Source organism: Corvus brachyrhynchos, unplaced genomic scaffold (assembly GCF_000691975.1).
Source record: "Corvus brachyrhynchos isolate BGI_N302 unplaced genomic scaffold, ASM69197v1 scaffold116, whole genome shotgun sequence".
NCBI lineage: Eukaryota > Metazoa > Chordata > Aves > Passeriformes > Corvidae > Corvus > Corvus brachyrhynchos.
Window position 1 is genome coordinate 1,743,642 of NW_008240221.1, and position 13,176 is coordinate 1,756,817.

The following is a 13,176-nucleotide window of genomic DNA, read 5'->3' on the forward strand; positions in this document are numbered from 1 at the left end:
AATTTACTGGTTCTGTGAAGTTTATGAATGTCAAGAAGTGGATGTTGGTAGGTATTATTTGGGTTCAAGTTTCATAGCTTTGACTGGCCTTTGTTGTGGAATGACTAGGACAGAAAAATCTTTATTTTTGCTTGGGCATATTTCTACTTTCCACATTTGAATTTTACTAGAGAAAAAATAAGTAAGTGCTAAATGAACTATTGACAGAAAAGGCTGCATTAACACTATGTTATTTTTCATGTCTTCAGGTGAAAAAGGAGATAATGGTGACATAGGACCACCAGGTCCTAATGGTGATCCAGGTAATCCATAACACACCTTGTTTATGTGAAAGACTTTTCATCACTAAAAATACATCTGTTTACATACTGGGGGAAATAATGAATTATTTTTGCATAGGTACTGTAGTATTTCACTGTGATATTTTCAAATGACTTAAAATCACTGAAGTTGCAGTAGTTGCTGGACTTGTAGTGTATGTGCTAAAACAGTACCTCATACCTTCTCAGAGGAGCAATCTCTCCAGAAGCCTAGTGGGAACTGAAGGCAAAGGAGCATCTCTGCATATCTCGCTCGGTCTTCCAGTCAACACAAAGGAGCAGGCTGGATGCTCCTGCCCCTCCATGAATTACTGATATAGGAGCAGATTGTCAAGAATACAGATCACAGAATCACAGAATGGGTCAGGTTGGAAGGGACCACAGTGGGTCATCCGGTCCAACCTCTGCTCAAGCAGGGCCATCCTACAGCACACTGCACAGGATTGTGTCCTGGCAGTTCTTGAATATCTCCAGTGAGGAAGACTCCACAGCCTCTCTGGGTAATTTGTTCCACTTCTCAGTCACCTGCACAGTAAAGTTCTTCCTCATGTTCAGGTGGAACTTCTTGCACATCAGTTTCTGCCCATTGCCTCCTGTCTTGTTGCTTGGCACCAGCAAGCACAGCCTGGCTCCAGCTTCCTGTCACCCCCTCTCTCTAGGTTCTTATATGGAGGTATATGGATCTTCCAGGGGTATATAGATGTTCTAGAGAAACAGCCTAGCATAAGAAGTGTAAGCCTTGCAAGAGTGGCAGGTTCAGAGTTGACTGAATTCATTCTTTCCTGGCAGAGTGCATTGGAGGTGCACGGATTAGATTTCTCATGAGAACATAATTTGTCACTCTCATTCTTGAGCCAGCATGCCATGCACCTGGCCAGCATGCACAGTTTTGCAGGGCAAGTACCCTGTGCTTATACTGGCTTAGACAACTGAGCTGAGTAGTTGGGTAGTCCAATGCAGATTTTAGTAATTACATACAGAACTGCAAGCTGTAATAAATGCAAACTGTAATTGATCCTCATTTTGAGGTTTGTGGTCAAAGATATAACAATTACCCTTTTAGTATTCACATTCAGATTATCTTTATCAAACCTCTACCATTTTGATGGTTTAGATGATTTTCTATTGTTTAATTTTATTGTCAGAAGTATTGCAAATTCTGTCATTTCAAAAACAGAGAACTGCATTTTGCAGGTAATTTTGTGGTTGGAATTTTGGATCTGCTGTGTTATGTTCCTTGTGAAGAACTCACAAGTTTTTTGCTGTGAAAGAAGTCTTTGAGAAAACTAAAGAAAATAATTTTATTGAAAATGGAAATTTTTGGTAAATGTTTTTAGTTAAAAAATATTGTGGTTTTTTTGCAGAGAATATCCATCTCTGTTTAGGTTAGTGCTAATTATTCAGGGCTGAAGATTTGTGGGAAGTGCACTGAGCTGTTCTGCACAGGCCCAGACACCCCTGAGAATCATATAATGGTGCAGGATAGAGAAGGCTCTAATTTTCTGTCTGTTATTTGCAAGACAGCTTTCTCCAGGGCTGCCATGCTGGACCTTTTTCATAAAATTGTTGACATAATTGTTGAAATTAAGTAGCTTTTTGATTTGGGTGTATCTGTATCATTTCACAGGCATCCCTTGTGAGTGCAGTCAGCTAAGGAAGGCTATTGGAGAAATGGATATTCAAGTAGCCCAGCTGACGACAGAACTAAAATTCATAAAAAATGGTAGGTTAATTTTGTATAACAGTTTTCCTTTCTTGTTGCCTCATTTTGTCGGTGTAATCACTCGTAGAGAGTGTCACCGTTCCAGATCTGATTTGTGAAGCTATTTTGGGGTGTGCAGTGACTTGGTTTATAGAAATGCGAGTGCTCACTTTTCAGCACTGCCCTCCCCCGCAGCTGTCGCCGGCGTGCGTGAGACAGATAATAAGATCTATCTGCTGGTGAAGGAGGAGAAGAGGTACAAGGAAGCCCAGCTGTACTGCCACGGAAGAGGAGGGACGCTGAGCATGCCCAAGGATGAGACTGCCAACAACCTGATTGCCTCGTACATCAACCAAGCTGGGCTCACCAGGGTCTTCATTGGGATTAACGACCTGGAGAAAGAGGGGAATTTTGTCTATTCTGACCGGTCACCCATGCAGACCTTCAACAAATGGCGCAGTGGGGAGCCCAACAATGCTTACGACGAGGAGGACTGTGTGGAGATGGTAGCATCCGGAGGCTGGAATGATGTAGCTTGTCACATTACCATGTATTTTGTATGCGAATTTGACAAAGAAAATGTCTAAGCTACTCTGCTCTTTAAGAAAAATGTTTAAGACAATTGTACAAGTTACTCCATGTTTATAGAGTACAAGTGGAATTTTGCAAGCATGCGGCATTGGTGTTGTACAGCTGTAAATACAGTTTAGGTATTTCAAGTATCAGTGTTTACCCTTCAGAAGGGAAGAGCAGTAATAAGACATAGCTTGGTTGGGGTTTTTTAATGTAGGAAAATATATCTATTTAGATAAAAATGCGCTTTGGGGCTAAATTTTGCCCTTACAACAGTTAACAAATGTGATTACATGACTGTAAGGGAAGACAGAATTTGGCCTCTTGTTGTTAGAATGATTAGAATTAGATTCCTGATATTCTTTTAGCTTAGTAAAATTTGTAGTTATAAATGCTAATTACTTGTAGTGCTACAGGGATATTTTGGCAACAAGAGAAATATTTTGCATACTCCAGTTAATAAGTACAAATATTACTGTAGGTTTTTTGAATGTTACACCTTTTTTAAAAAAAATACAAACAGGCCAAAGCAAACCAACAAATCAGGATTCCTACCAATTTTGTAATGTTTCTTTATTAAACTGTTCACAGATGTATGAACAAAAAGCATTAAAGTAAACTGATTTTTAATGGTGAGGGAGGCCAAAGTCGAGTGAAAGGTGTCCCTGCCCATGGCAGGGGGTTGGAACTAAGTAATCTCTAAGGTCTCTTCCAACCCAAACTACTCTATGATTCCATGATTCTATGATAGGAAATTTCTCATAATTTAGTACATAAAGAGAGTTTCCATCCAGATAGTGTTTTGGGGTTGGCTAGAAGTAAAAGTAAGAATTTGATTTGCTGCATTCCTTAGTTGAAAATGATTCAGTGCATGAAGTATTTCAGACCACAAATAATTCCCTAAAGTAAACGTTTCACATTTTTATAAGATAATCTTAGTGCATCTTGTTACAAAACAAGCAAAATACCAGCCCTCCACAATTTAAGGCAGACTTCATATATATGCAATTAAGCTCGTGAAAACATGTTAGCTATCAGTTCCTTTTGATAAGAAAACAGCTTACATGTTTACACAGATTGTAATCCCCTGAAAAGCAGGAAAGTTTCTGAAATTTTTCTGATTATGTATATAGCAGTAATAAATAACTTTGCACAAATAATTTATGTACCAAATTTACAATTGCATGTGATGGAAAATGTGATGTATATTTAAAAAAAACCCCAGCATAATTTCACAAAAAAAAAAGATGCATTACATCAGCTCTTCACAGGAGCCAGTTGCATGCCACCTCATCTCACTGTTAGACATAGCAAAATTGACAAAATTTGCAAAATGTCTGACTGCATTTCTTTAGGAATACCTTGCATGTTGTAACCACTGGACTCTGCCCAGCAGGCTGCTGCTCCCTGAGAGCTCAGCGAGGGTTTCCTAGGGCCATGCGATTGATCACATCCTGGAGTCCATTTTGGACAGCCCTGCGACCTGGCTCCGGCAGCCAGCAGCGTTACAACGCAGTGGTGGTAAAGAAGGTAGAGAAGGGTCTCTCATGAGGGTTTGAGATGGCTTTAATCACATCTTGTCCCCACGATGTTCAGAGGTAGAGACAACGTGGGGTGTGGGGTGGTTTTGTCAGGGGCCCGGGGAGGTCCCTGGGCGGGGTTGGGGTACAGGAGCAAATAGGGAGAAACTGAGGGAGTGGCCAGGGCTAGGGCAGGGAACAAGGGGAACATACAGAATCAGGGGGTCAACAGGCCGTCACACTTGCACAGTGTTTTAAGATGATTTTTAAGGATAAATGATCCTTGTGTAACATTCTGATCAAAATGGATATCTGATCATTATGGGAGATTGGTCTATAGGATATCCACAGTGGATATGGCATGTGGTCCCCGAGATTTCCGTACAACAAGGCAAAACCAACTCGTATCACATCTGCTGTGCTGTGGCATATAAACAATCAATGGCCATACAGTGCTGTTCATATCCACAGACTCTGACATTATTTGATTTATATACCTAAGAGAACAAACCATTTTGCTTGCTATATTTACTTTGTAAATCTCAATCCTTTATATATATATATATATATATATATATGTTAGCTATTAATTTTGAAGATTGCTAGCAGTACTATAGTATCCTATAGTATTTGTTTATCAGCCCAGCTCCAGAGCAATCGCTCGAAATGAATGGGTCCTTTGATGGCTTTACTTTCTTTTAATAAAGATAGGTATGATACCTGTGTGGTAGTCATTCTTCCAACTGCATATTGAAATATATTAAATAATGTGAATCTGTTTCTACACTAATATTCAAAGACTCTGCAGAATTTGCAGGGAGCTAACAATTCCAGTAGAGCAATTTGTTTAGAATAGTTCCTTTTGGATATCATGATTGTTTCCTGCCTGCTATAGAAATCCTCAGAAACCATTTAAGTCTCCAACATACTTTTGTCAAATCATTGTAGCTATATTAAAACAGTTCAAACCTGAGATACAGCTATCTGAAGCTCCCTCATTATGTGTGCTGAAGTTGATGTTTATTTTCCACCTAGGTTTTGAAAGTCTCTATTGTATTGTTCAGTTTCCTCAGAAAAATGAAAAGAGGCCTTTTAGGGAGATGGGAAGCTTTTTGAGATGCCAAATGCTCCTGTTTTAGCTGGAAGTCACACCATGTTTCAAAGATTGCCTTGATGTGTGGAGCATAAAGACAGTCTCCATTTCTATTAAAATTTAAGATAAAAAGTAAAGGCAATGGAAAAAATTTAGTGTTCCTAGTTTCATGTTCTTCAGGATATTTTTTTTGCAATGCTCAAATGCTCAATGCATATGTGAGGTAGAAACTAAATTAATTTCTTCTTTTAATTTCTAATAAATTGTCAGGTACTTGTACACTGGCTGCAGCAGTCCTTATTACACCATTTGGGCAAAGGGAGCAAGGCTAGTGTGTAAGGTCTCTAGCTGTCCTGCAACAGGCAACAACAGCACATCTGATATTTACCCCTTCGAGGAACTGGGTGAGAAATGATGGAGGCATTGGAAATGAATGAGCCCTTCGTAATTTCTTTCACTCTCTAGTTGCTGATGCCTGTAGGTAGACCCTTGCTGGAGGCAGAAATCAATGTTGCACATAGTGCTCAGCCTACATGAAGCCTGCTGACATGCTTGGTAAGGTTTCCATTACTCTCCCTGGAATTTGGAACTATTGTTTTCTTAAAAAGTGGAATTAGTGATATGTTAGTTTTACTTGGGATGTTTTCCATGTGCATTAAAACCTGCAATTGTGATATAATTACTCATTTTGTGTAGCTCTGCAGAAGCCTTTGGAACATGTCTGTCTGGCAAGCACAGGTGTTTCTCAGACTATTCTTATATGCTCTATTCTTGATGGATAATTTTTCCTCATAAATATATACTCATAGCCCTTATTTATTTCATTCTTTATTAAAGGGCATTTTGTGGCATTTAAAAAGGCAACAATATCAGGGTTTTTTTTTTACTGAAGTCACCCATTCATGTTCTTAAATGACTTCTTCACATAAAATACGGATTTCATTCAACTATACTCTGCACCTTTAGCTGCTAAGGCTGTGTGTTGTAGGTTTGATGTCAGGGCCAGACATGCACCCCCCTTCTAGGAGGGGGACTTGGTAAAGGTAACTGGCTGAGTCCATGGGAGCTCCACTGCCTGTGAGAGCTCTGACTTGCTGTGGACATCTTGGGAGAGCACTGGATGATGTCTGATCCTGATCATCATCGAGATTTGCCACTCCACAACCTCACTCCTTGGTAGAGGGTGCTGCTCCCCACTTGCCTTGTTAATCTGCTCAGCTCCTGGCTCACCATCCCTTGTGAACCAGCTGCTCCTCACTGTGCTCTGACAGATGACATGATTATCCCTGGAAATATGGGTTTATTACAGGTTTGTTAGCAGCAGAACTTCTCCCTGACTGTGAGTTTTAAACATTCTTATATCACAGAGAAGAACTGTAAAAAAATTAATATTCATGTGTGGGATATAGAGCATCCTTATTCATGTAAGTAAAATGGAGTGCTTCATTTTTCATAAGCTCGGGAAATGCCAGTTCAAATACGCTTTACAGAATAGCAGCTGGTTGGACTTTTTTTTGATACAGTTCTTGATGAAAAGTGAAAGAAGATGTTATTAAAATAATTTTAATTGTAAAATATGATGAAGGTTCACAATGGAGGAAGACTTTTGAAGTAGATATTTTTCAGATGTTGACTTTTAGAATTTTTCAGAATTTAATTTCCAAGTTCTAAAGCTTTATTTTGACCTGTAAAGTGATTTGATTTTATATTATTGTCAATATGTTTTACACCATGTCAGTAACAGTGATCTGTATAAGGCTTGAAATATTTTACTTTATTCTTTAGGTGTTTATTTCCAAAGGGAACAAGTTATCTTTTTGAGACTTCTGTTTGCTCTGCTGAAAGAATGTGACATTGGAATTGTTTTTTCCTCCTGGGCCTGCTATGACACTGTAAATGCTTTGAATACAAAACAATATATAGTTCAACCTATATTACATAGAAGATATTCTTACTGATTATGGAAATTATTCATGTAAGTATTTTGCCATATAACTAGTAGTTTATGCACTATTCCAAATGTCCAAACCAATCATTAGATAAAATAAACACAAGCCTTTTGAAACCTGAAAATCTTACAAATATACTTTCATCCTGCATTAAAACAAAAATTTGTCAAAGTAACCAAATTTACAGTACAGGAAAAATTCAGGGTTTCCCCTAGTCTATATCCAGATCTGGTTTTTGTGGGAAACTCAGTGACTTGTGATGGTCATGGCTGAATCAAATCCTTGAGTAGAGAATTAGCCAACAATGCAATGATGTGCCACTTTATACTTTCTGAAGTGCTTCCCCTTAGCCTTTATTGGTCGAAGAGTCAGTGTCTTTTCACTGGAGATTCTGGTTTTCAATTTTTGGTTTGCCTGTGGTGCCAACAGGTTCATCACTCTACATGTCTGCCACAGATTATGGACGAAGAAATGGGATTTTGTCCACAGTGGGGACCTGGAAATGCTTGTAAAACTGGCTGTGATGGAAAAGGTATTGTGCAAAACTGGAGCTGGCCACTCACCCCTTCCTTGGGGTGCATATTCCTTGTCAGGGAGAGTCAGTCCAGCCTACCAAGAGAAACACTGACCTTGTTATTGTGGGTAAAAACAAATCAGAGTTTTAAGATTTACCTAGGGGAAAAAACGTGCAGTGAAGGCGTTTGACTATTTGCTTTACAGAGTAGCTGTGAGAAAGAACAGTTTGGTTTTAATTTTGCTGTGATAGAATAGTAAAAGCTGTGTGAAATGGGAGAGAAAGGGTTTGTGGAGAGGACGGCAGTTGTGTGCTCAAGGTGTTTTTCCGGATGCGAGTCTCCTCCTAGCCCAGAGCTTTTCTATTGGATGAGGAGGGGAGTCCTCTCAAGAGGGTGAGCATGAAATGGAAAAGGTGGAAGAAGCAGCAAGTGGATGTGCAGAAATGGCAGTGAGTGGGATGCCCATGAGGAGGAATGTAAATGTTACCTCCAGCCCTTCTCCTGCTTCCTGCAAGGGAAATGTAATTATCTTGCCCTTTCCATCAAAATGTCTCACTATAGCTCTGGATAGGTAACTCACAAAAATAGAGTGAGGTGACCAATTTAGCATAATATCTGTGCCTAAATGAAGCCCAGTTTGGGTCTATGGACAAATTATAGCATCCACCACACTCTGGGTGTATTAATGCATGAAATCGCGGGGGATATAATTAAGCACTGCTATTCAAAGGCTAGCTATGTAGTATTGATGAGCTTCTGGATATTCTTTACATATAAAAGTGTGAATGCTGCCAGGAATTCAGCAACAGAAGGTCTGGTGTGCAGCTGAACAATACAGGTGTTACCATACTATCATCTAGTGGCAGTAAGAGGCAAAATGAAGGAGCTGAGTGGTATTTTGTTTCTGCTTGCATCAGTTGCTGTTTTGCGATCACTGATGCTGTATTGAACAACTGACTTCCCAGCTCTGAAGTCTTTAGTCAGATTTCTTCTTCTTTTTTTTAATTTGTGAAAAGATTATTTTGAATTATTACAAAGAGACGTGCACTGATTTTAAGTCCAATTCTCAAGTGGGAGTTTTGACTAAGAAGTGAGAAGCATGCCGAAATGAGCTCAATTATCATTCCTTGGAGTGAAGAAATAGAAAACAAATCAAGCTGTGCTCTGCAGGCCAGCATCTAAATTGCAGGTGCAGATCTTCACCTGACATCAATCAACTCCAGTGAAGCCAAATTGATTTATACCTGCTGAGGATTTGAGACAGTATCATCATCAATTCTAGATCTATGCTTATTTTGGAAAGAAAGAGAGAGAAGTATTTTTGATGTTTGTAATTTATTCTGAGCACTTTGAATGTTATTCAAAGTCTGAGCTACTGTAATGGGTGCATCTCCCATGAAGATTTCTGGACAATAATCAGTTTTGAGACAAATATTGAATGTAAAATAGTTGAAGTAGGTCTATGGTGCAGAACTTTATCCTTGCAAGTACACAAGGGGTATGATGTAGAACACAAAAGAAGCAGTAAAAACATTCAACACAAAGAATGAGTCCTCTATCATTTTATATTCTTCCGTGAAAATGAAACCTTTGCTTTTTGTCGTGTTCAACATTTATCCATAGAAGACAGGGTGCCATCTAGTGAAGAAAAGATTTGTTGCATATCCAAAGAACTGAAAATCCAACTTTGTTCCTGCTTTATTCTTTAGTATGAAAGGAATGATACGGACATTCTGCAAGAGGGAAAGTGCGCACTATGTTAAGTCCACTGTGTTTGTAGAACAAAGAAATAAAAGAAGGTATAAAAGTGCAAAATACTAATTTCCTTATTACACAATGGCCTCCACATATACATGTAATCTTGTTTTACTTGATCCAATTCCCTGCTTCTTCTCCAGCATTACTACCCTTCTGTTCTACATAAATAAATCTAATATGGTAACTTGTGACATATTTAGGTAAAGTTCACTACCTTTTCTAAATATCCCCAGCTAGATTAGTAGGAAACTTATAGTTAACGTCGATGTAAGGAACTCCTGTTTCTTGTCTACAGCTTCTGAAAGTGGACGATAAATGCTGTATCCCTTAACCTTGCATTGTAAAAGTATAAATGCACTATAGCTGATGTGTTGATATTGTGCTTAACACTTAATGGTTACATCTTTCTTAAAAAAATATTCTTTGAGACTACTGTCCCAGTGCCCCCAGTTTTCTTCTTAAAGCTTGTCTTCCTCTTGCATCTGGTCAGACCCAAAGTGAAGTTAATTATGTACGTTGATTATATATTCCATACTGTAGTTTCTTGGGAATTAATTTGCCAGTGCAGTTGTTTTGAGTCATAAGAAACTTAAAATGGATTCTTTGAAAATATGGTTTAAATTGTTAAAAAAGGCAAATCTCCTTTCAGTCTCGATATTTTTTGATTTAGAATAAATAGAATATCCACAAATCTAACCTACGAGACAAATCCGCTTTATGATTTTAAGTGAAACTGAAATGGGCTGGTTTCTAACAGATGGGAAGTCAGAGACACCTGGTCTGATGCTTTGTGTGCCAGTTTTGCATAGGCCCAAATCTCTGGTTTTAGTGCCACTTGCAGATTATTATCAAGCAGTGCCCACCTCAGATGCTGGCTGCTCCTTTGGTCAGCTGTGTTAACCTGGTTTTTGAAGAACAGAGCTAATGTGATTGCATGGTGTATTTCCTTCAAATAACTTCTGAACCTTTTAGCCATTGTCAACCAAGTCTGACATAAGGTCTCTGGGATTTGCAATTTTTAAACACTTTATGTAAAAATGTGAATGGGTTTCCAAAGGTTTTCCTCCTCAGAAGATGGATGCAGTGGGAACTCACCCTTTGTTAAACACTAGAGAGCCACCTGGGAAACAGACTATACAAAATCCTAACCACAGGAAAAGACTTGATGAGAAATTGTCCTTTCTGGGCACTGAAGACTTGAAATAATATTGATGGATACTATAGGAAACCATCATTTCTGATGGATTGCCCCCAGAACAACTCACCTGCTCTGTGATGTCCAGTTGATGTTATGCTGGCTGCAGGGAAAAGGGACAGTTAGATCACCTCTCACCCTATAAGAAACATTTTCCTCCATGTCATTTTGAATCAGTTTTCCTGTGATTTGAGTGCAAATGATATTCGATCATATTTTTACTTAATCCCACACTGATCCTATGCCTTTCCCCTCCCTCGTTGAGATCACTAACCAGGGATAAAGAAAGAATTTTCAAAACTACTCAGCATTTTCCTGGCTGTTCTGGCAGCAAGAAAGGGTAAGACAGAGCTGGGAAACAGAGTCCTGTGCATCCCATTTTTTCTGCTGGTGATGCCATGATGCATTTCTGCAGGTAATGTAGAGTAGAGTAGAGACTAGACAAGGTAGAATTCTGTTAGTCTCTAAAAGGGGGGAAATGATGCCATGACGATTTTTTGCCTTTTCTTTTATACCCCTTTTATATCTTTTTACAACTTCTGTATTCTTAGTGCTTTTTGCCTACATTCTTGGACTTGTTTGTTCAGCTAGGAGACTAAACATTTTAGAAGCTTCGTAACTAGGGATCAGTGTGCCTCAGACACCAAGGTCCTCTCCAGAACACATTCTGTAAACCAAGATAGAACCATCCAGGGGAAGGCTCCTTGGGGAGGGAAGGGCTCATTCAAGCCTCTCATTGGGGAATTTTTGATAGGTATGCTAATTAGTAAAACCTATAATGTTATACCAGATCTTTGGGGGGTGGGGATTGCGGTGGGCATTTTGGTGCATTTGACCTTGACATGTGCTCCTAAGGATCCTTAAAATAAATACCAAGGTAAAATCCCTTTTCCCCTTTGTTTGACTCTTGATTTTAAAACCAGGAAAAGGCATCACTGGAAGGGTACTGCATGCTTTATGTTTGCATTTGCACAATGTTTAATGCCTTATCTCACTGGTTGTATTTTGCTTCCCTTACTCTTTACCTGTTTATATGGAGATGGGATATAGGAAGGAAAAAAGCCTTCTCTGCTGTTTAAACAAGTAATGTATATGTGTGACTGGAGACTACAGATAAGTGCATTCACAGAAATCCATTTTTAATAGTGATCAGGCGGGGAAACATCATTTGTCATAAGATTACAGAGAGGAATATTTAAACCTGTTATGAAATTTTTAAAGGTCGTAAGGAATATGATAATGATTATGCAGACTAGGTTTATTGCTAGGTATGTAGTGGAAATGAAAAGAAATCAAAAAACCCCACAGTGGACATCAATATTAACTAAGGTATTATGTATGAAATTAGTCTTGAAAATAAGAAAGTAATATTACATTTAAAAAAGGATTAAAGGGAAGCAATCATGGAGCGTAATTAACTGGGCTGTTCCTTACTATTGAGGATTTTGGTGAGCCTATTTTATCTTTAATTACCCGGACCTGTTTTTTTTTTAATGTTTCTTCAAACTAGGTACTTGTTTCTTGGCTTATTCTTACAGGTTGCTTTGCATGATCTCTATCCCTGCTTCATTACCAGTCTCATGACAGAGGATGTTCACCTGCTGTGACAGTGTGTAGGGTTTACTGTACTGGGAGCAGCACTGCAGTGGGCAACCTGACCTCGTAGTTTGCTTAACTGAGGTCAAATTTTGCATCCCTTGGGCAGAGGCCAGTGGATAAATTTGCTGAGTTTCTTGGATGTCCTAGGGTGCCTAACAGGGCGCTGGGCACCTCTGTATGAGGCAGCTGAATTGAGCCCATCATGATCATGAGTTCAGCCTTGTGGGATTGCCAGGACCCTTGGCGGAGGTCTGGTGGCTGGGAGATGTCTCCTCCAGTTTTAAACATCAGCACTGTCGATATATGCATCTGAGCTAGTCACACTGTCTCTAGTCTGCAGGGAGAAATAAGTGCATTCAGGATATGAGTCATCTGTCTTATTTTAGATGTCTAAATCGGGATGGGAATGTTCCTTGTTCTGACTCCTCATTTCTTTCATTTGCCCTGAGGTGAGACCAAGGTGACAAGTTAAAATGCAGACATTTTTGACTGATCAGATGAATCCTACCCATCAAATCTCTTGAGCTTCCACCACAAAATCCCCATTATGTGGAACTGCCACTCAGATGTTTCTTTTGCTGACCAGTGGTGCTTATCATGTAAGGTTATGAGAGGTTGTACGAGGTTTTGAAGGAGGTGTGACGTCTACTAGAAGAGCATGACCTGCACCGGGTGACTTTTTGTCACACAGTGGATCTGGATGCCCCTTCTATCACGCAGCCCAGTGTGGTACAGACTCATGAGTCACACTCAGGAAAAAAATCAATGCTCTGCCTGCAGAAAATAACGCTCCTTTCTTCCCTTCTCAAACTGGCAGTTATGATCACTGTGAGAGGCAAGCTGAATTTGTTCTTACTTCTCTTTTTCGCATGAGAGACAGAGACAATAATGGTTGCCTGGCATTGTTTCTTTCTTCCCTGCCAACAGTGATGTTTGCCTTTCCTTGTCTGTG

General features: G+C 39.3%; 1 protein-coding gene across 6 annotated transcripts in view; it reads left to right on the forward strand.

Annotated features, from left to right (window-relative positions):
• The window catches only part of COLEC11 (collectin subfamily member 11), a 48,037-nt gene extending 44,104 nt beyond the window's left edge, over positions 1 to 3,933 (forward strand). For 5 of the 6 annotated variants that reach the window (XM_017744977.1, XM_017744976.1, XM_017744975.1 and 2 more), the window contains 3 exons: positions 249 to 302; positions 1,948 to 2,043; positions 2,200 to 3,933. In XM_017744977.1, the coding sequence (XP_017600466.1) occupies positions 249 to 302; positions 1,948 to 2,043; positions 2,200 to 2,609 (560 nt within the window). In that variant the 3' untranslated portion in view covers positions 2,610 to 3,933. The remainder of the gene's footprint in view (positions 1 to 248; positions 303 to 1,947; positions 2,044 to 2,199) is intronic. The other variant, XM_008641758.2, reaches the window with a different exon arrangement.
• Positions 3,934 to 13,176: the final 9,243 nt, after the last annotated feature.